Source organism: Xiphophorus hellerii, chromosome 6, assembly GCF_003331165.1.
Source record: "Xiphophorus hellerii strain 12219 chromosome 6, Xiphophorus_hellerii-4.1, whole genome shotgun sequence".
Classification (NCBI taxonomy): Eukaryota; Metazoa; Chordata; class Actinopteri; order Cyprinodontiformes; family Poeciliidae; genus Xiphophorus; species Xiphophorus hellerii.
In genome coordinates, this window is record NC_045677.1 from 7621379 (window position 1) to 7644127 (window position 22749).

The following is a 22749-nucleotide window of genomic DNA, read 5'->3' on the forward strand; positions in this document are numbered from 1 at the left end:
AGGAGGAACCCATGAAGTGGGTTCTTCTAGTCAACAGCGTTAACTCTGTTGGATGCCAATTTGTAGCTTAGAGTTTTGAAAGTCTGTTAAAAGGAAACTCTAGCTGCGGCAAAAGTTTCTGTGGTAAAACTGTGATAGTTGCAGCCTCCCTTTTTCTCTCTCACACACACACCCACACACACACACGCTCAGTACCTGCAGCCCCAACTCCAACGCCACATTGAGCAGGGTGATATCTGGCGGGCTGTCTGCGGGGGTGGCGATCTTAAAGGCATCCTGGGCTAGTTTGAAGATGAGGGAAGAAGAGTGGATGTTTTTCTGAATGGCGTCCAGCACCGTCCGCAATCTCAACATGTCCCCTTGTGGATGAGTGGAAAAAAAGACGAAGAAGAGGAGGAGGAGTAGAAGGAGATATTAACAACTGGTTTGCTTAAGTAAAATCTTTTCTGCTGGCAAAGGAGAAAACCGAGATTCAGATTTCAAATATTTCTGCAATCAAAGAAAACGTCCTCGTTTGAAGGATTCCAACATGTCCGCCCAAAGTAGGAACTTGATATTGTTGCTGCAGCCACGATTACAGGGTAGATGGGGGATGGGGAGCAGAATGTTTGTTAGACATTGTAATATTGGTATCAAGTATTGAATATGGTTAAAAACGTTCACCAAGTGTGGGTTATGTAAAGGAATAAAAAGTTTGTAATCGTGGGAATTTCCAGACACTGGAAAGCAAATATGGTTTGGAAAACTTTGACTTTCTTTGTTTGTTTGTTTTTTTAAATCCCTTCAGGCCAGTTGTTATATAAATAGTTCTTTAGTGCTTATCATGCAAAAATAGGCTTTAGGGTAATTTCCAGAACACTAAAAACAAAGGTCAGCACTGCAAGCATAACACATAAATGAAAGACAAAAACTGCATTGAGCATTTGAGAGAATCTGTGGAGGAATTCTTGTGCTTTAAAAGGGAGAACATCAAGTCGGACACTGCAATTCAGGCTGGGGCAGAGAGGAAGTCGGACATTTTCACATTTGTCGTTCTTGCCCCAGAGCTTCAACTTCAAGAAGAAATTGGGATATTAGTTGTGGTACATTTACTATTTAATGGGGGAGAGCTCAATTAGCGGCTCGTCCCACTTGTCAGACGTGATTAATAAAATAAATCACCTGCTTGGAAGATTAATCACTGCAGCCAGAAAAGCTGTTACCAAAAAAATGGCTCACGACAGAAGCCATTCCATTTCGTCATCATATACATACTCTATGTATATATATAAAAACAACAAAAGCACAGTTTTCTGCGACTACATTTGAGGGAATTTTATATTATAACAAAATGGCCTGCTGTTGTGCTTCAGCTGCTTTTGTTTCTACTGAACTTTTTTTACCTTTAGCAGCAGTTAGCATGGTGGAGGCTAGCTCACACTGCTGCGACTCCAGGTGGCCGAGAGTGAACCAGCGCGGGTATCTGCTGGGAACGATGGAGATGCCGTGGTGAGGGTGGCCCACGTCCCCGGAGCCTGCCGACGACTCCAGGACAGGAAGCCTTGGAGGACGAGAAGAGAGCGGAGCTTAACGTGGAACACGCTTCATGGAGACGTTACACGAACATTAAAACATGGAGCTTTGCTGGGTTACTGGTTTAAAAAGCTAAACCTAAAGATGTTTTCCCCATTCTACGATTTAAAGTTCGCTCATCTAGATGCCACAGAAAGTGTCAGAGAGAATATTCACACGACGATTCCCCTCCTCCGCCTGTTGCTGCCAGGGTTCGCACACTTTTCCACGCAGTAAAATTCGCTTTTTCAAATTTTTCCGGCACGACACTTTGGAAATTGAAAATAAAATAAACAAACAAAAATCAATACAAATGAATTAAAGAAGATAGTTTCAATTCAGAATGATTTTGACATCATTTATCCCTTTTTAATAACGTCTTCTAATTGTTTTCTACATTGCAGGGACAGTGAAATTTTGTATTTACACTGCAACAAAATACCAATTTATAAAAAAAATGTCCCTTAATTTCAGGAACTTTGCTTAATCTATGAAATATAAAGACATTTTTTTATTTTCATTACCCAGATCAAAACTGTGAGGTTTGAATATCAGGCACTTTGAAAGACTTTACACAGAAATCGAGCACTTTCCAAATCTCAAAAACGCCTAATTGAAGTGAAAGCATTTTTCAAGGATTCCAAGAAATGTATTTGAAAATCTTGCTTTATCAATATTTCAACATCACAATTGTTGTTTTTTTTACTTTAAACAGCAGTGTGGGAAATAATTGTTTCCATAACAGCACATTTACTAACTTTTGTTTAAAATCTGCATAAATACATTCCTTGAGAATCATTTAGCCCACACATTTAAAAATGGGAGGGTTTTTTCTGTTAGTTTTTTTTTTTTATGTGGCATTGAAAGAATATCTCACCTCATGGCGCGAAGAGCCAGCTTGTAAGCCAGGTCTGCGTCGTGCGGCAGCAGAGCCGAGAAGAGGTATTTGGCAAAGGTGTGCATGGGAACGCTTTCTCTGTGGATGACTTCTCCGAGGCCGCTGAACGGACCGGCTGAAACCGAGAGGGACACAGAGGGAAGAGCGGGTCACGTTTTCGTCGAACGCGTGTGCGACGCGCCGACGAGCGGCGGGCGGCGTACCCTCCAGCAGCTGCACGGCCTGCTTCCGCAGCGTCTGGACCAGGAGGTCGTCCAGCTCCAGCTCCTGCAGTTTGGAGACGATCTGCTCTTCGTTACGACACACCTGGACCACGGCGAGAAGACAAAGCGTGATCAAAATGTTACCTGGAAATCGACGGATTCGCACTCGGCGGGGAACTTTAACGTTTCTCCCCACACTTTGTGACAGACGGGGTTCAATTCCAGCCAATGATCGACACAGAGGTCCTTTCGTGCATTTGATAGGGTTTTAAACGCAATTCTCGTCTAAACCGTTAATATTGTCGCTAATTCCGATGACATTAAGAAAGGTCTGCGGCGGCAGACGTTAAACCCTCGAAAGCAGATTACCATTTGCACAAAGAAACATTCCCCGGATTTCTTCCAGTGCGCCGGGAACTTAAGTGCTGCGACTTTCTGCTTGTTTTTCAAGAAAAGAAAAATGCCCTGACCTTTTCTATGCTTTTTTTTTTTTTTTGGTGCCTGACATTTACTTCCAGCTGATGTTAAATTATAGTGATTTGCTATCAGAGAAACACTGTCCTCAACAGGATGTTTTTTTTTTTTAATATGTAGAGAATATATTTTTAATAAAGCACAACCAATATCAACCAGGATATGAAACAGCCAAAAATGCAAAAGTAATTATATTGCCCTTGATGTATTTCACATTTTGTCATGCTATTCGTAAGCCTGTCACAATACCAAATTTTCCTGGACGATAAATTGTCCAGGTAATTATTGCGATAAACAATACTATTGTAGCTTGGAGGTCATTTTCTAATAATGTACATAAATAATGGCATAATATCCCAAGCTTGCCCTCTCAAAAACTAATAAACTTTCATTTTGCAAAGAACACTTAGCACTGGAACTGGAAGATATTTTAAATATCCAAAATAAAGAATGGTAACCAAAAACAATAATTAAATAAATAAGAAAAGCGAAACCATAAATAAAATGGATTATGAAGCCTCTGCAAACAAATTCAAAAAACATGAATCATCAGAATGGAAATTATCAAGCTTATTTTCATTTATTGTGCGATGAACTGATTGATTAACTGCTTATTGATACAGACTTAGTTATGGCTGCAAACTTCTGAGTAGTTACATAGGATTCGATGTGACATACCAACACAGTAAAAATATCAAAATGGAGTTTTTAAAATATGAATATGGTCAAAAAGCTAACATTGGAAATCCCCCAACTCTCATGGTAGAACAACACTTTCCAGGACTACGTCTACAATATTCAACACACTGAAGTTTGTGGCTGTAATTTGACAAAACCGTGGTAACGCTCGAGAGGTTTTGAATGCTTTTAAGGAGAGCGCTGTGCATTTATTGCTAACAGACGCAAAAATCACCTTGTCCTGGGCATACAATCCCTCTGGCATGATCCTCTGCTGGCCCATGCCCATCAGGGCCACTTCCAAGGCCAGAGTCAGGTAGGACTCCCCCACATCTGGACACCCCCACACTGGCACATGGTGGTAGACCGGAGGTCTGGGATCGCCTTCTTGGAGAAAACAGGGACAAGTCCGAACATCCACATGAGTAACCGGTGAGAAAATCAGAGGAATGCATATTTGAAACGTTAACAAGCATATGCCGCTTTTGTTCTACTCAAGCTGTGTCAATGTTCGGTGTGTTAATTGTATTATATATGTACATATTATCCAGCTCTCTAAAACACAAAAAGGCAACGTGCTTTACCAGTTATAGTTTCAATTAAATATCATAGAAATAATACAAAGGAAACTGCTGAGACAGAAGGAGTCACACAAAGCCCACCTGAACTCAAACCTGAGCGTTTGTAGCATACCAGCCACACGCTTTGGCGTTACGGATTAATTATTTTGAACAAAATATGTGTATACCTTTTAATTAAATGGGGAATCAAACATTGTTTGTAACTTCGTTTGAGCTCGTTTGCTGAAAAGGCTGCTTACCCAGCACTGCTGCTTTACAAAGTATAAGTGAGAACAGATGCCCTGGGAGCCTCAGCTGTTGATTTGTTTTCTCCTGCTCCGCCCGACCCCTTCCGCTCTACCCCATCATTCAGCTTAAATCCCCTCTGAGCAACAGATCCCCCTAAATCCTGTTTATTCCAGGGATATGTGGGTAGGGAGCCTGTGCTGGGAGTGCGCGCATGTGTTGAGTTAAGAGTGGAAAAAATGGAAACAGATTTCACAGACTTTCCCCCTCTGGTACGGTCAATTTGTTTCTTCCTAATCAGCGGCTCAATAAGTTGATTTGATAAAGCTGAGGAGAGAGATGGGGGGTGGGGGGGTAACGGTGGTTTTTGATTGGACGACACAGAGGCCGAGTCTGGCCAGCGTAGAAACAGATGCTTCCAGCTGTTCTCCGTGGGTTATGAAAATATGACCACGGAGCTGAAAATGAAACTAATTTGCTTCATATTCCACACGCAGCACGTTACCAGTGGTCAGCCAGTATTGTTACCCAAAGCTTTTTGACAATAAAAAAAACGAAAAACAAAGTGCAATGGCCGCTGGTGCAAAGAGGAGAATTTAGGAAATTCAAATGGGGATGGGTTCTATACATACCACACTCAAACTACAGGGGTGTGTTCAGTTCAGCCCACTCAGTTTCTATCACTTTATGGCCGCATTCAACCTTATAGCAAACAGTCGTTAAGCGCGTTTCCACTTTAGGAAACTCTTCACGGAACTAGAGTGTCGTTATTTATGCCTTTTTTCGTTTTCATAGCCTGCAGTAGAGCAAAAAAAAAAAACCCAACAACAACAGATTACCCAGATCAAAATGTGCTCTATAAAACTACCATGGAAAGGTAGAAAGGTTCTTATTTTGATTTTACCCAAAACCTTGGCTGTTCCGATTTTTACATTGAATCTTTACATGTTATATTTTGGTTATATAGGTTTAAACCTATGTTGTCTTCAACTTGATGGATTTCAAATTCCGTGGAGACAAATGTAGTAAAACTTTCTAAACGATTAATATTAGTTTGGAGAGACTTGTTCTATTTATATATATATATATACAGTATATCAACAACCTAAAATAATTCAGTGTACATTTTCTAAACCTCTCTTTAAGAAGGCATAGAGTCAAGGTTGCTTTTTTCAAGAAAGACACCAAATGTTTAAGAGTTCGACTGATATTTCAGGACACTATTTTTATTGTCCACTACAAAATGAATGAAATGATGGTTAATTACTTAACCAAAACAACACACTGCAAAGGTAAGACCGAGCCCAAGAACAAGAGAAAATAAAAGCTCGAGACCGGTCTGGAGCCCTCCTTCCGGGCCCTAAAAGTATTTGCAATCAGTACTGAAGATGAATAACTCTTAGAATCAATGGGTTTAATTTATCTTCACTGTAGCAGCAGCAGAAACACACAACAGATAGTCCAGGAGAAAATTAGGATTCACTGTAATTATGTTTCAGCGGACAAAGTTTCAGGACAGCATTAAAGCCAATGTATAAACCAATGGCTGAGGAGAGACACATTCTGGTGGTACTTTATTGAACTTTGGAGGCTCAAGATGGGATATACACAGTACTTTAGCTGAAGTCAATGTTAGCCAGGATTATTTAGCTGTACGGTTTAAAACGCAGTACCTAGGTAGTTTTAAGCCAAATATGTGAATGTAAATCCTTGGAATATGTTGCAAGTTTTGAAGCATTAAGCATGAATTTCCCCCACTGTGGGACAATAAGAGCTAGCTAAGAGCTAGCTAGCTCTTTTAGCTAACTCTCTCACTCTTTTAGCTAACTGTATTTCTGTCAAGGCGAAATGAGGAAAAGCAAATCATATAGTTTTTTTAATACCTCCAGTGTCCATAGAGTTATCGTCATCCATGCGGCAAGTTTCTGTGAGGGTGATGAATAGACAACCAATTGGGTCTAATGGATGACCCACCCAGCCTTCCAGGTTGGTGGTGGAGGTAACATTTCTCTGGAGAAGCTCTAAAAGCAGAGATGGAAAAACAACAACAAAAACCCAGTCAATATTAAAAAGTACTGCAACAACGCTCCCGATCCAGAAAATCAACCGTGCTCCCTACAATGTTTCTAATGTTCGAACCTTTCTTTTGGTGCTTGTAGATGTCCATCTGTCTCTGCTGCTGGAGGCGAAGCGTGTTGATGATGGCGACGGCCAACCGCAGCGCTTCTCTCGTGTAGCCGTGCGATCGCAGGGCGTCGACGCGGGCGCACGCCGTCGGGACGTGGTCTGCGTGTTGTGAGAGAAACGAGGTGAGGTCAGGACAGCTTCGCAGAGTCAGGCGGCGCATACACACACACACACACACGGTGCAGTCTCAGCAGAAAGCCGGTGTGTGTCTGATAGGTGGCTTAAGTTGCAGAATCTGACAGATCTGAGCTGGAAAGCTGCTTACTGCAGATACTGGCGCGAATATCAGCAGAATTACTGTGCGCGCGAGGGAGTGCGAGTGTTCTGGGTCAGCTTTCAGCGAAGTAAAGAACAGGGGTGGAACAATCACAGAGGTGCTGTCATTCTCAGCATAAAGAGGAAATGAATACATAATAACTCTACGCAAACCCTCCAAAAAAGAAAAATCACAATTTCAATGGGAATATGAATTGAGATAGCACCTAGCCAGAGCGGCAGCCCTTGTGGGTTGAACAGCAAGCTCTCCCCTTCCCTCTGGTAGGACGGAGACATGTAGTAGTCGCTGCTGATGATCCTCTGCAGGTGGCTGTCCTGCCAGTGGAGGTCGCACGCCTCAACGGCGCGGCTGAACACCGTCCGCCTCGGTCTGGACAGAGAGTCTGACACAAACACCGACAGTGATGAGCAATCGTGACCGAGGAGAGCGGGGACGAGAGGAGCGGCCTGAAAAGCGGAGCTTTACGGTAAAGGAGGCGTGCACGTTCGTGCAGACCTTGAGCAAGGTTGCTCTGCGGCAGGGCGTTGGTGATGTTCGGAAGCTCGCTGCCGTAGTTTCCGTCCTCCAGCGGGCAGACGTCCATGTCTCCCCACTTCTTCAGCTGCTTCAGCCAGCCGTTCTTTTCCTCGCTTTTACAGTGCGGATTCAGCACCACGCACACCCACAGCGCACCTGGGGGAGCAGGAGAGGAGGAAAGGGTCAGGTGTTTGGACCCAAAGGAAATGGAAGCTCTGGAATGCAATTTCAATCACAATACCATATTTAAGTTTGTGGTTATAACGTGGCAAAATGAGAAAAATCTCAGGAGACAGGAATAGTTTCGTAGTTTACAAAGACGAAGAAAACCGAACATAGTTTTTTTTAACCATCTGAACAAAACTCTCTTTAGTTCAAATTTGATTTGGGGTGACTTTTAAGACATTATGATCAAAACAACAACAACAACAACAACAAAAGATGATCAGTATTTGTATTACGCACACACACTCCCCCAGCTGTGCCAGCTGTCAGACGCCTGCATCCCAGAGAAAAATGATCTGACCGTCTGGCTGTTATTTCTGTCTGTGTCATGATCTCACTCGCTCACTCGGGAAGTGTTCTTATTGACCTCCTAAATGCTGAGATTGATTGCAGAGAAGTTGAGCAGCACTATTGATCCGTAAGCCTTTATCGTTCGCCGCATGCCGAGAGCAAGAGGAGAAGCTTGGGAGGAAGAGAGTGAACAGCGGTCCACTGGAAAAAAAAAAACAACAAAAAAACCTCCTGCATGTTAACCAAACTAGGTGAATCCATATTTGTCCCAGCTGTAGGATTCTGCCTGATCTGCAGTGACCTGTAAACCCACCATCAAGTCGCCTAAAAAAAATGTAAAGAATAAAATATAAATTTGCCTTCCTGGTAGTTTGTAGCCTCTTACCCAGTTCATCCCAGAGCTGCCGGCACTTGTCCGTCATCCCTGTGCCTTGCTGTCTCCACAGTGACAGTCGAGGGTCCGCCATGAATTGCTCCGTTATCAACGTTAGCATCCGAGCGCCGTTGGAGTCCCGCATTCGGAGCATCTCCCGTACCTGAGAAGATCAGCAGCTTGTGAGGAATTCACCGGGTCTGGAACGAAGTCAGCACTGTAATACGCTCTACGTTCTCCTTAACGGTAAAGTCAAAGTAGCCGTTTAAGAGCAGATGGAGGCCAAAAGCTAAACAGGAAGGCAGACATATTCACTTTTCGTCCTATGGTTTCAAACTATTTTCTGCTTATTTAGGCAAGCATAGGAAAATGCTTGCCTAATCTTCACTGGACGTTAGACTGCGTAGGAAACCCGACCACTGACTGAAGAAATCTTTAGTTCCTTTAAAGAAGTGAAAACATTGAGAACTGTTTGGCAGAAAATATGTTTAGTAACGAAAGCAATAAAAAAAAAAAGCTAAAAGAGGATTAGCGAGTGTCCAATAGGAGCACAATTGAAAGGTGGATGGAAATTGTATGTTAAGATGAGAATGAATGGAAAACACAGAACTAAGCATGTAAGACTGTAGAAAGTCTAACAACTTTTATTGGATACTACAGAAAAGAAGTAGATTAGCACACAAATGGAGAGCCCAGTGTTACACAAGTATTTTGGATGTAGACACAGGCCATTGTAAGATTCTCATTTTACAATAACTTTGAGTAAATCTGCTGTTGCACCATTTCCCATCTTGTCATTCTGAAAAATGTATGTTATGTAGGTCTGTAAGTGAGGAAATTAAACAGTTTTTGTGTAATATATGTAGGTTGGAGATGCTACAGTTATATGCACCTAAGAGAGAATAACCCTACACCATTAAAATGCCTGGCAGATATGCAATAGTGTGACGGTAGCGTAAAATACCAGGGTTTTAAGACTGCACAAAATTTTAAAAACATGATCTAATTAAAAATATTCTGCGACAATTTACATGATTCCTCAGTTTTGCAAATAATGTGTCAGCGTGTATTTGCTTTAAACAAACCACAAGAGAACAAGAGTTAGTTAATACTAAAATAAGCAAACATTAGCATGTTGCTACACAATACAAACATTACCAATTACGCATGTTAAGGAATTACTCACATTGGCCTATAAGTCAGTATTAGATGACAGCCTACTTATAAAATGTCAGCAAACACCAGCTAACATTAACTGCTATGCTAGTAGCTTATATGCTAAATAACGCAATAGCTAAAATACTAACACTGGCAAACATGCTAACGTTAGCATATCACTATCAACTGCACACACTGTTAAACTGAAGCTAGGTTTAATGTTCACATGAACAAACACACTGCTGTTAGGTCACAAGTCAAATGCTAACATTAGCTAATATGTTAACATAGCAACAATCATCTGCTGTAGTAAAGTTAATTATGCAAGTACTACAATTTGATTTCAAGTAAACGACAGAAATATGCAACGGCATATATGCACTAGTTTTCCTCTGACCTGTAGTAAATTTTAACGTTTTAAAGACTTTAAAAGACATAGTTTTTTAAAATGTTAGGATACTGTGATGACCGGTTAGCAGCCCATGACAGTCATTAGTGCTTGCTTCCCTTTCAAATCTCACATTCAGCCAGAAAAGATATTTCAGAAAACATAATCAAATATACTCAAGCTGACTTAAGCTAGATGAAATTTAGGCCACACAATATCCAAAGGACCCTTGTTGCTACGTTTACCTTCAAGTTTGCAAGTGCACCCCATCAATCTGACACAGCGAATTACATGGCAAATCCCATTCTAATCCGCACATATGATTTGGTCACGCGAACCTTTGCAAACATGGAGTTGAGCTGCTTTCCGGTGCCGTAGTATCCTCCCTGCGACAAAAACTGTTTGACCTGCTCCCTGACTTGATCCTCGTCCAGATGCCAGCAGTTATCATCGTCAATGCTGGCGCCTGCAGTCGGGTCTGGAGCACCTGAGAAGATGAACACGGACAGTGAATGACAAGCGTGGAAATCTGGAAGTACAGTGTGAAGCGCCAGCCCCGTCTTAAAGCTGGTGTTAGTAGAATAAAGCGTTTATTTTACATGGATATGTTCTGTTCTTAATTCTAATATCAAATTGATCATAGGAGCAGTTTACGGCGTAAAAAAACTGGACTCGTAAATCTTCGACTTAATACAGACGCTTCTTTCAAGATGCAATCGCACAACGCTAATGAAAAACCTCAACTCTGCGTTTCTTTTTTGAAAACCTTACAGCACACCTACGTTCCAGATAAGAAATGCTGCTTGACTTGGGGCCAAGTTTATTTTTTCTTCTGGCTGTGTGTGTCTCTGTGTGTCTGAGCAACACTACGGAGAAATGTAGATGTGCTCCGGTGGGGGGAGAACGCTTTGATCTCGCAGGAAGCGAGTTGAGGAAAACCCAGAGACGGGTTTCCAAACCGGCCGGGAGAGCGCAGCAGCAAACAAGCAACGTTTCTCCATCAAAGGCACCCTAGCTTCTGGACTGCCTGAACTCCAACCTCCATGATCCCTCTTGTCAAACACCGGACAGGAAGCGCAGCGTGGGGCTTCCTGGACGCAAGCGTTGGAGAATGTCAACATTTAGTGAGCAGGATGAAACAGAGACGGAGATAAAGACTTTTGTTTGGTGAAAGGATGCGTCTGGTTTGTTGTCGTTCCCGAGACGCGGCGCTGCTACGGCTCTCAGCTTCTGTTTAATCCCCATCCTTTCTCCGACCCTTTCATCTTTCCTCTCCCCTCATCTGCTTTCTCCCGTTTCCCAGAAAACCTTTCCTTCGGTCTCTATCACCGCCGTCAGCATCCCCTTCCTTCTTCCCACGTCTTTGCCTGTCGTCTCCAGCGTCCATTTCATCAATCAAGTCCCTTTCCCTCTGATTTATCCAAGCTGCCTCTGTCGGTAGGAGGGGCGGAGGGGGTGGCGGTGGCTGCGAAGATGAAACTGAGAAATCAAATGAGGCATTTGAAGCCTTGCTGCGCCGCCAGAGTAATCAGGTGCCTGGACATGTGGCAGCCCGTGGGCTAGCAAGAAGCATTTTTTTCCCCCCAAGTCGGACGTCTTTCATGTCTGGCCTGTAACTGTGAAGATACCTCTGCAGAGAAGATGGTTTGGACCGCCACAGAGGAACTACTACATTGAAAAGATTTGGAAAAGCGTTGCACTTCTGCGCCGGCTGTCGCCCGACGGATTCGGTCCAAAAGCGAGACGGCGAACAAGTTGTCCAAAGAGACGACTTCAGTGGGAGATTGAAATGAGGCAGCTGGGGAGTCTCACCGTGAACCTGGTTGATCTCGGAGTTGGAGGAGAGGATCTCATCGGCCAGTTTCTGTGCCGTGGGCAGAACCTCAGTGTGGTGGGCAGTGATCAGATACTGGACCAGCTTCTGCAGCTGATCTCTATTCATCTGGAACAGAGTTTCTGATATGGGCAACCGGAGCTTCACCTGCAAAACAAAACAAACAAAAAAACCACAGAAAAGTCAAAAGGTATGACATAAACACGATGCATTTTTATGTGACAAACCAAGACGACATGGTGTACAGTGAAAGAAAATAATCATTTAAAGTTATCAGCATAAATAGAGCTGAATAGAAATGATACCCTTCATCTTTCCCCCTTTAAAATTGTGATCCACTTTGTATCGATCAATCAAATTAAACAAATTCAACTTTGAGGTCACGAGGGATACTTCGGTAAGTCGCCGTCCGTCCGCGCCCTACATCTTCAACTTCTTACCTGCTCAGGCTTGCGGATCCGGTAGAGAGAGAGCGCGACCACATGCGCGCAGTAGAAAATGTCTCGGTTCCCGCAGCCACAGGTCACCGAGGTGATCTTGCATCGATCAAAGCTGATTGCCACCTTGTGGGTCACCTCTGGTTCCGAGGCTGTGGCCGGCTCGGTCACAGTGCCGCTCAGATGAAACCCTAGGAGACACAGGGAGGAGACAAGGGCGAACGGTGAGACACTTTTCCTACTTTCTATCATGCAGACAATTGAAAACCCAAAAGAAGGCAAGAAAAAAATAACAGGGTAATCAGAGATCTACAACTATCGGGCCATCAAGACAAACTTCGTGAAGGCGCTGTGCCGATACCGTTTGCCTCGTCTCTGATGAAGCATTTGTGCCCTTTAGAGAAAAGGGCTTTGAAAGGGTGGGATGAGTTTTAAATCGGACACACATTCAGTTCCCTGGTGGGTAAAGATGGCCGGCTAAATAAATTAACTTTAATTCTGTTTTGCACAGTTAATCTTTAGGGCCGCCTCTCACACCAAGCTGACCATTTACTCTAGTCCTCTGCTGGGCTCTTCTTCCGCAGCTAATGGACAGTGTTTCACAACACTTCGCGTAAATCAGACATAATTGGTTGTACTTAACCAGCTGTTTGGCCAATTTCAAAATCAGCTGGATGGAGTTGTTTTCCTACTGAATTTTTTTTTGCTTTTTAACCAGTCAGTCTCCCAGCTCAGTTCCAGCGATCGTCTAGGAAAATGCAACTCTGAAGTGATGTAAAATGCATGATCAAGTAATATTTTATTATCTGAAATATATATATAGAAAAAAAAGGTTTCAACCTTCTTGGACGCTCATGTTTAGCAAACTTGATAACCCGAGATCTGCATATCGCAGAAGACCTGGGGGTTCTACCAATTCAAAGATTATCTGCAACACATTTTCCAATCGGAACACTTAATTCCACCATCAACATGTCTTCCTGCAACTTTAAAGACAAAAGGATATCAGGCAGACTGCGTCAAGAAAAGGAGAAATGTATCTTTTTATGCCCAAGCAGGTTTTTCTGTGGTAGCACCAGATTCCCACCGCAGTCCAGGTCACGTGTGTCAAGTTAACCATTTGTTTCTAGTCCCTGAGTTGGTGGACTGATGACACAGAGTACACCCTGCCTTTTCCCCCACTGAACGATGAGAAAAGGCTACAGAGCCCACTGTGACCCTGAAAGCATCATGGGCACAGAAAAAAAAAACAAGTGGCTCATTGTCTGCCGACAATATTTTGAACTCACTGGCATTTGATGACAAATTTTGAAGGAAAAAGAAAAAAAAACTCGTACCACCTACTAAGCTGACCTTTTATAGCTCTAGTTCTAAAAGGGATTATTGTGACAAGAAAGGACAAACTGAGCAAAGAATACAGAACAGAATGAAACAAAAAGCAGGCAGGAAAAGACGTGTGAATGAAAGAACGGAGGATGCAGCGGGATAAGATGGGAGGAGAAACGGAGGAGCACAAAGTGGAGGAATTGAGGAGAGGAGTAAAAGAATCAGTTATGCCATGTCATCCAACGGTGACAGGTCAATTATTTACAAGACGAGGAGTGTGTGCGACAAAATAGATTACCAAATCCAACCTAAAACCCAAGCTCACTACTGCTTCCCCAGCTAAAAAAGAGAAGAGACAAAACCACGCAAAGTTAAGTCTATCAAGACCACCGAAAAGCAAACATAAGTGAGTCTTAGCCAAAGGAAAGGCACAGATCTAAAGCCCTAATGAAGCACCAAACTCCATCGCTGACTTAGTCCCACATGCCTTGACAGTCATTAATACGTCAGCTCTATTGTGCTCTGTGCTTGCATGGCAGGGCTGCCTAACAAGCGTGTTTCAATCCATCTCCAAAGCAGAATCCAAAAACAAAATATATTTTTAGAGTATGAGCGTAAACCGCAGGGTCCATCCTACAGCAAACTGCTTTGAATTACACAAAAACGTTCAAGAGATCAGATTATTCAGGAGATCCGTTGGTAAAGTCGATCCCACCTCCAAAGATTCTGCCCACATGTGTGTCATAGTTAGAAATTTTCACATGCAAGTGATTAGGCGCAGAGGAACGGGCGGCTGCAGCGCGCAGGAAACAGGACGTGATTCAGCACGGCGTGGAGCGGTGCCGCAAGCACGAGCGAGCGAACAAACAAGTGGATCAGCAGAAATGAGCCTTTGGAGTTCCTGAATCGCATTTCACTGCATGTTTGTGCCTTTTCAGTATTTTTCCACAAAGGTCTATTTTTAAGTCTGGCTTGTGTAAAACCATCTGACCAGACGAGCGCCTTGACATGACAACTCAACACGGCGCCAAGGAAACCACATGCATCCCAGTGAGTGATCTGTGGGTTGACATACTAACACAATGACCTGACACAGACCTCTAGGTCGCACTGAAAAGTGACACTCCTCGTGACTTTTGATTTACCTTCATGAAAGGTTTCTAAACTTTTTGTGTTTTGGACTGAAGTTTCCAGAGTTCTCGCCCTATTTATATAAAAAAAAAAAAACATCTAATTGAAAACATCTAGACCCTTACTTTGACTGTAATTCTCAAATGGCTGCCAATATTTCAAAATCGCGCATGATCATGAGGTTGAAAGCTTAAACAGAAAGTCTAGACCAACACTGCAAATGTAAAGGTAGCGACCTGAGTGATCCCCGGACATACCTCCATACCTCTAGCTGTCGCCGATACTGGAAATGGCAAGCCTAGACTCTTTCCACAGTAACAACTTCCACACCAAAGAGGAATCTGACCTAGTAGCGACAACATGTCTAGTCTTGTGTTTGCTCTCCAAAAGAGCATGGTTTCTAATGTTTCTCGCCTGACCATAAACCACCACTACAGCTAAAAGAAATAAGAAACAAATAACCCAATCCGGGTCACTGGACCATGTCTGCCGTGAATCTATACCCAACGTCAATACTTCTGACAAACCAAGAAACCCCTCGTTTTGAACAACTGTACGCTGCTGACCAAGACAATTCGTCTTTTGGACACAACAAGACATCTGAGCGTGACAGGATGGATGAGGAACAGACTGCAAAAGGGAGAAAGAGAGGTTGATGTGTCTGCCGGTGATAGACACAAGGAGTCCTTCAAAGTGTTATAATCTCCCACTGAGTCCTCCTGCTCAAACACTCTGTGTTGCAGCACGGTAACCGTCGTAAAATGTCAGACATGGCTTCCCAGTTCTCTCCTGCTTTTTGACATGCACACTCTCAGAGCCGGTTTGTGCTAACCATTAGCCCAAAGTGTCCCCAAATTTGATCTCACCCAAATCAGCGCAGCGGAGAGCCAAAGAGGAAGCAGAAATCAAGAGAGTGCATTCTTAAAAGCACGCAGGAGGCGTTTGAAAGCTGCCACCTTCGCTCACAGCAGTCTGAATTACATCCTGCCAGCCATCAGCCACTTTCTGCACTCGTCTCCAAATGCCCTGCTTCCGCCCCCAATGGGGGAATTTGGGAAGTTTAGCCGTCCAGGTTATGGTCAGCGTCAGAGTCATTGACGGCGCCCCCACACTCATGTGCCTTTGGACCCGTCGACCCCTTCTCTTTCCGCCTGCGTCTCCTAAGTTAACACCCATTGTTGCTCAGGCCACCGGGATGAATGCGATGGTGACACCGCTGCTCTTTTCACTTTCAATCAAGTCTAAAATGGCTCACTCACAGTTCACAGTCCGTCTGTCTGGCACCCCCCCCCTCTGGCTCGGCCGCTTCTCCACATAAAGAGAAACCTCATCCCTGCAGGGTTTAATTAGCCGGGTTAGTTAGCGGTATCGGGGAATTCGCACCTCAGCAGAGACGGCGAGAACAATCCTGGCAGATCATAACACGCTCTTAAACCTTGAACACTTTGCGTTTTTTGTTGTTTTTTTTTTATTCTGATATACTTGTTTGTTAAAATTGGCGGGTTGCAGTTTTCTTTTAGGTCCTGGAAGTCATCAGAGAGCTCTGGTTTTAGAGCTGGGCGTCTTGTATCAACTACTGTTCTTCTGATTGCCATGTTGCGCCGTTTTAGCAGCAGCCACCTACCCAGGAGTTTCATTTATAGCACAAATATGAGAGGAGAAACAAACTTCTCATCAGGAGTCAGGCAGGAAATCAAAACGTACTTCCTGTCATCTTTTGGCCTTCATCACAGGCAAAAAAGACTTTTTAAAGCTAGAGGGATGTGATTAGCCTAATTATTTACATATAAATATAAAAATAATATTAGCAGAGTACTCCAGTCACTGTTGCTGTGATTATGATCCATAAGAGAAGGGCTGCATCTCTTAACCTTGTGTTATTCCTTTCATCGAACGCAGCTCTTGTGTGCTTCCTCGTGTGTGTGTGTCAAGGCAGAGGAAGACAGCGCGTCTTCAGCAGATGGGGAAGCAATGACACTTGATAATAAAAGACGCGGCATCAGACAGTCTGAGAGAACACACACACTGCACAAAAATTAAAAAAAAACCACGATAAACAAAACAACCTTTTCAAGAGCCTGTCTGCTTTTGTTCTTAATGCCACAGCGAACATAAAGAAGGGACGGTGCCGACTGCAGTCAGTGATATTCACAGTAGATATCACTAATCTCTCTCTCTCTCTCTCTCACACACCCCTGCACGTTCTTGGTTGGGCAAAACAGATGAATTTCTAACAAAGATGAATTAGGGGTGTGATATGTGCAAACTGGGAGGGATGCCAAGTACAACGATCTGGCCTAATCCTTAGGGAAGAGAAACAGAAAGAGGAGGGGAGAAAAAACCACACAGGGCCCTTTGGTGTGTTTGTGTGTTTAATCTGCTCTGAATACAGGTAGGCAGGCCACCCTTGGAAAAACCACACACACACACGCAATCTGCCACCGGCACTGACATTGTCTATACTGACAACAGGGGTGTGCATGCGCGTGGCGTTTGTGGTCGCTCGTGCTCTTTATATTTAGAGCAGCCTGAATTCAGAGCGAATCCACATTCTGATGTGTTTTATTGAAAGCGGAAACAAAGAACCGCGGCGGTTTCTCGTGTGTCAAATAAGCAAAGTGTGATTTTTCACATCGGACAGAGTGATTGGTGCGTGGGAGAAACCAACAACGCGCTTCGAGTTACAGGACAGGCAGCTATTGTGCATCCTTCTATTGTAATTAAATATATATACACATGCATACGCGCTCCTGTCTCCCTCCTCTCCGTTTGTACGCCATCTGTCACTCGCCGACAACTCCGCCCACACAGAAGCTCCCGCCGGCCAATCGGGAGGAGGAGGAGAGCTCCCCACGCTCGTAGACCATTAACCCCTAATCAGCTGGGGGAGAAAGAGCTGGGCGGCGAGCCAGAGCTCGTGTGCACGCTCGCACACAAAGACCATCTATGGCTTCCCTTATTCAACCAAAACCTTAAACCCAAGCAGACAGGCAAACCCCGCCCCCCTCTGGACTTTAATGCTATGCGAGAAAGTGGCTCTGATTCAATTCAACTAATTTTCACCCAGCTCCGTGCCCACACTTGCACCCTAAAGCCTATCCTTTAGTTTTGGTGCCCACACGGGAATCGCTTTATTCCCTCCCGCCTCCCGTTTAATAGACGGTGCGCTCATCCGTAAAGAGCCGACGCCAAATGGTATAGTTTAGCATTTCAGGGTGTCCTACTAATGCTGGCTTGTAAAGGATCAGATGCAAAATGCTGCTAAAAGCATTAAGGTGTGTCAGGTTTTGTGCCTACAGAAGCCAACATATGCCATTAAAAGTCAGTTTTCTGAAACTACAGTATCATCTGCATATACATATATCCTCCACCAATCTTTTTCACGTTTGTCGGCATTGCGCTGCACGTATTCAACCTAAATCTTTTCTTACTAAATGTACTTCATATCATCAATGTTAAGGTGTAGTACAAGGCTTTTTTTTTGTAAACAAAACCTGGAATACGGTGGGGAGGTAGCAGAGTAGCACACTATATCAATCTGTGAAATATCACAATCAAAAATGTCTGCTTGGACTGTATTGTTTCAAGTGTTATGCACTCAAGGTCTGCATCCCAATAATATATCTGGGCAAATGGATTGAACTTAACTGCCCTTCATATCTGTATCAGATATACTTTGATAGTTTCAATGCTTTTACCTTGAGAAGAACTGTGTGGACAGAGTGATAAAAGGAAAGAAATACAAGAGGCAGGGATATTTAGATTGATTGTAATCAATACTGATATCTCAATTTTCAGCAAAAGCACGTTTTACTGACACGCGGTATCCTGGACGATTCTGATGTCCAGTTTTCTTTTAGGTTAGATCTTCAGATTCCAACAGAGGTTGCAATTTTGAAGCCAAGAGAAAATGAAGGAATCACAAGATCATCTCCACTTACCAAAACGTTTTTATTAAACTAAAAAAATAAATGGATAAAACTCTTAAGCTTCATGAAGAGGGTGAGATTTATTAGTTTTGATTAAACTACTGAAGGGACCATTGTTAGTAAGCGATACTTAGTTTGTCTGAAATGGGTTTTTTTCTTTGCTCAAGCCTTCTTAGTGGCATGCAACTGCACGAAAACTGCGCATTCAGTCGGAGATACAAAGAGAGACGTACGCGCCAACAATCTTCCACTGCCACCCACAAACCCATCGCCACTTCACGCCAATGGCCCCCCTGTGGTCTGAACATTTCTCACCCGGCTCCGCCATCCAGCCTGCGACATAGCACACACTCTGCCGCTTGTACTTTTACAAACAATCTGCATCTCAGCAGAAATACAACCGGCCAAAAGAAGAAAAAAAACTCGCTGTCGATTTCTTTTCCTCCTTAATCTCACTTCCTCCTTTCCAAAAAGCAGCCGAGGCTTCATCCTCCTCCAGCAGCCAACACATCCCTCGCAGCCTGTGGCCCTTCCCATCTCCCATCTGTTCTGACAGCTCCAAGGTTAACACAGCAACCCCCTACACACACACACACACACATACACACACACACCCTTTGCACCCACAGACACCCACTTGGCCCTGTATTCAATCAGCCGTCTATCTCGGCGCAGCAGACACTGCATGTGCACACACACACCAAGTGCACTGACTCTTCTCCCCTCTGCCTATCCATCCATCCGTCCGTCCGTCCTTCCAGCGGTGTTTGCTGATGCGATAACAGCTGATTGATTCATTTGTGATTTCCCAGCAGCTCTGTCCCAAACACAAACACACTGACGACAACAAAAAAATAAATAAATAAAGGAAAACGAAATCCTTGCAAACCGCCGGGACTCATTTGTCATGATTACACTGAATCGATTCCCTGATTTGCTCCATTCTTTGCGAACGGCGAGGGGAGAAAGGAACGAGACGGCGAAAGAGGAAGCGCGAGAAACGGCTGAGGGAGAAAGGTTTAATCAAGTCCCTTTCAGCTGATGTGTCACTGTGAAAACAACGAGAAGCAAGAAAAAGAAAAGGAAAAAAAAAAAAAAGAAAATCAAACTGATGGAGCTGGCGCAGGTGGAAAATCAGCTGACGCGTCTCGTCTCGAATCTTTGACCCGATTGAGCAAATGGGTTCGGGGAGAGAAGGGGGGGGGGGGGGACGTCCAGAAAAACTCAAGAATTGAGCAAAATGCATTTAAGTAATTCAGAGAGGGAAGGAAGCTGTTTGGGGAAACCAGATTGCTCCGAAAGAACGTTTCAGTTCATTAAAAAATGACAAAGAAAGGTAAAGATGGTGCAAGAACCAACAAAATAATCAGAATGAGGAAGGACACGGTACAGTTCTTGAAAACCCTCTTACACAAACAAAAAGCATCTTTGTCCTGGGTTAAGGTTGTATTCATTGATGGGGGGGAGAATGCCATCCTTTGCTGAATGGCCTTAAAATTCACACTTTGTTAAATCTAAAATCTGAAAACAACACCTGTTAAAGTTTTGCCTACATATTGCTTTTCTTCCAAAACTCATACATGCCTTTGTAGGATGTGTGCAACACTAGAACGAAGGTTACACTTTGAGCAGAGAAAAAAAAAGAGAGAAGAAAAGCCATAATTTCTACCTTTCAGGTAAAAATTGAGAGAGAGAACCAAAAGCTTCTTGAAAAATGCCAAGAGCAGAAGTATTCATACAGAAACACAAATAAAAGCCCTCGCCGCTTTGTGGAGGATGCAAAGCTTGAAGTGGACCTCGGGTGAATCAGACTTGAAGGACCTTGGCATGTGGGTGTGTGTGTGTGTGTGTGTGGGCGTGTGTGGGGGTGTGTGTGTGTGTGTGTGAGCTATACACAGAAATTGTCCTTCTCCTGAGAATGTGTGAGCTGTGTTCACCCAGAGCTAAATTGAACATAAGAAGGCCAAGGTGTGTGTGTGTGTGTGTGTGTTTTTTTTTTTTGTTTGTTTTTGTTGTTCCAGTCGGTTCTTTGCTGTGTTTTCAGTGTCTTGGCGTTATTGTTCTGCGGCCTTGTCTGGCCACAATTACAAAGGGCAGAGCAGAAGCAATTTACCACGCTGCAAACATTCGGAGAGAGACTCGTGTCACTCCCTTCCATTCGCGATAAAGCCTTCCATTCATTAAAAACCTGGACTTCCAGTTTTGACTTCTTTTTTCCCCCCCTTTCAGCGCATGCAAAGCATAAGAAGCGCAAAGGCTGGAAAAAAAAGGAGAAACCTTTCATTTATTGTCCTTGCTTTGTGAATCACAGCACACTCGTAATCAACAATGGCACTGAGAACAAAGACACCCAAATTTCCCAACAGCCAATCAAAACTGAATGTGTAGAAGAGTCTAACAAAAACAATTCAGCACGTTTCACACCAAGAAGATATATAAAATATAACGTGGTTACTGTATTATACTATGTTTTTGGTTCAAAAGATTGAACTCCAAAGCAAAAGCTGCTTGTGAAGGGCTTGATAAGTAAAATATTACATTGTTACATTCGTCGGTGGAATTTTGAAAGTAGCTTCTCTTTATTTGTTTGCCTAACCTGAAAAAAGTCTGTACTTTGCCGCTGGCGGCTGCGGTTAGGTTCACGTGAACCTCGTTGTATTTTCGCCCTGCTGGAAGTTGGGGTTTAGAAACGAGGATGAAGCTCTTCTCTGTTTTCAAGGTTTTCGAATGTCTTGTCAACATCCTAAGAGTTGCAATCCTGCTGATCCGAGCCAGAAATGTTGGTTCCCAGACTCCTTGTGAGAAATCTCCAGTGTAAGAAGGTGGTGACGCTCTGACTAGTTGGAAAAGGACGGACAGAGCAGACACTGGGCTGATCACAATCGTCTGCTTAATTGTTTTTATCTGTACAGCAATTAATAAAGTGCTGTTTGTGTGAAAATCACGTATCTTGGAAATGCTTTTCCTTCATTTATATTTTTTTTTCCGTTATCACATTAGTAATTCACAGAATCAGAGTTTGAATTTTACGCAATAAAGTATTCTAGTTCACTTCATTCATTAGACTGCGAAATTATGTATTTATGATTTATGTGGAAAACAAATGTTATCAATGACAAAAGTTTTAATTAATTGCCAGACAAACAGTGCTTAATACTTTGTATATCAGTATTTTCAGTTTTTATTGGCAAATGGCAACAAGCAACTGTGAAATAAACATTTTAGCTGTTGAGTATCTTCAGCTTTTGAGACTTAGTATAGTTAACATTTAGACTCAGAATAAATTCTTCAGCCTCCGAGCAACGTTAGCCGTACAGCCTTAGAGCAACGTTAGCCGTACAGCCTTAGAGCAACGTTAGCCGTACAGCCTTAGAGCAACGTTAGCCGTACAGCCTTAGAGCAACGTTAGCCTTTGGGCCTCTGAGCGAACAATGTTAGACTGTCAGCTTTTAAGCCTCCTACCAATGTTAGCCTCCTAGCCTTTGAGGCTAGGAGGCTAACATTCCAAGGAATGTTAGCCTGTCAGCCTCTAAGCCTCTGAGCAACGTTAGCCTGTCAGGCCCAGTGTAATGTTAGCATTTAGCTACCATTTTAGAGGCTAAATGAGTAGACTTTATGTTCACCTTTTAGCCTTGAGAAAAAAAATATCAGCTTTTCAGTAATATTTGTTGCATTAGCTATGGTCTAAAAAGTGTCAGAAGCACCAATTTTAACCAAAAGTGCAACTAACAACCTCAAAACTCAGTTTATTATAACGTTTCATTGCTAAAAACCCAGGTAATAGCGTGATTTAGACACACAGGCGAGACGAAGCAACATACCAGATGGATTGTTATGCAGAACCATCTGTGGACCTCTGTTGAAGCCATTTAGAAAAAGGGCATGCAGTCTCAGAAATTACCGGCAAGGGACAGAAACATCACTCTGTCGCTGACAGCAAACCAACTTCAAACATTTAGATCAACGAAGCGGTACGAGTTGGTTGTCACGCTTGTAAAAATGGCCACAGCTGTTGGAATGCGATGAGCAAACTTTTTGTGTTTTCACGCACACATGAACCCATTGAA

At 43.3% G+C, this 22749-nt stretch overlaps 1 protein-coding gene across 2 annotated transcripts in view; it reads right to left on the bottom strand.

Moving 5' to 3' along the window:
* Positions 1–22749, bottom strand: part of zswim5 (zinc finger, SWIM-type containing 5) — a 66150-nt gene that overhangs the window by 7365 nt on the left and 36036 nt on the right. Inside the window, exons 2-14 of one of the 2 annotated variants that reach the window (XM_032565719.1) lie at positions 12300–12487; positions 11838–12006; positions 10364–10512; positions 8492–8642; positions 7570–7746; positions 7280–7456; positions 6750–6896; positions 6494–6631; positions 4040–4188; positions 2653–2755; positions 2429–2564; positions 1383–1540; positions 196–359 (exon numbers count right to left, since the gene is read on the bottom strand). In XM_032565719.1, coding sequence (XP_032421610.1) covers positions 196–359; positions 1383–1540; positions 2429–2564; positions 2653–2755; positions 4040–4188; positions 6494–6631; positions 6750–6896; positions 7280–7456; positions 7570–7746; positions 8492–8642; positions 10364–10512; positions 11838–12006; positions 12300–12487 — 2006 coding nt within the window. Of the gene's footprint in view, positions 1–195; positions 360–1382; positions 1541–2428; positions 2565–2652; positions 2756–4039; positions 4192–6493; positions 6632–6749; positions 6897–7279; positions 7457–7569; positions 7747–8491; positions 8643–10363; positions 10513–11837; positions 12007–12299; positions 12488–22749 lie in introns of both variants that reach the window. The other variant, XM_032565718.1, reaches the window with a different exon arrangement.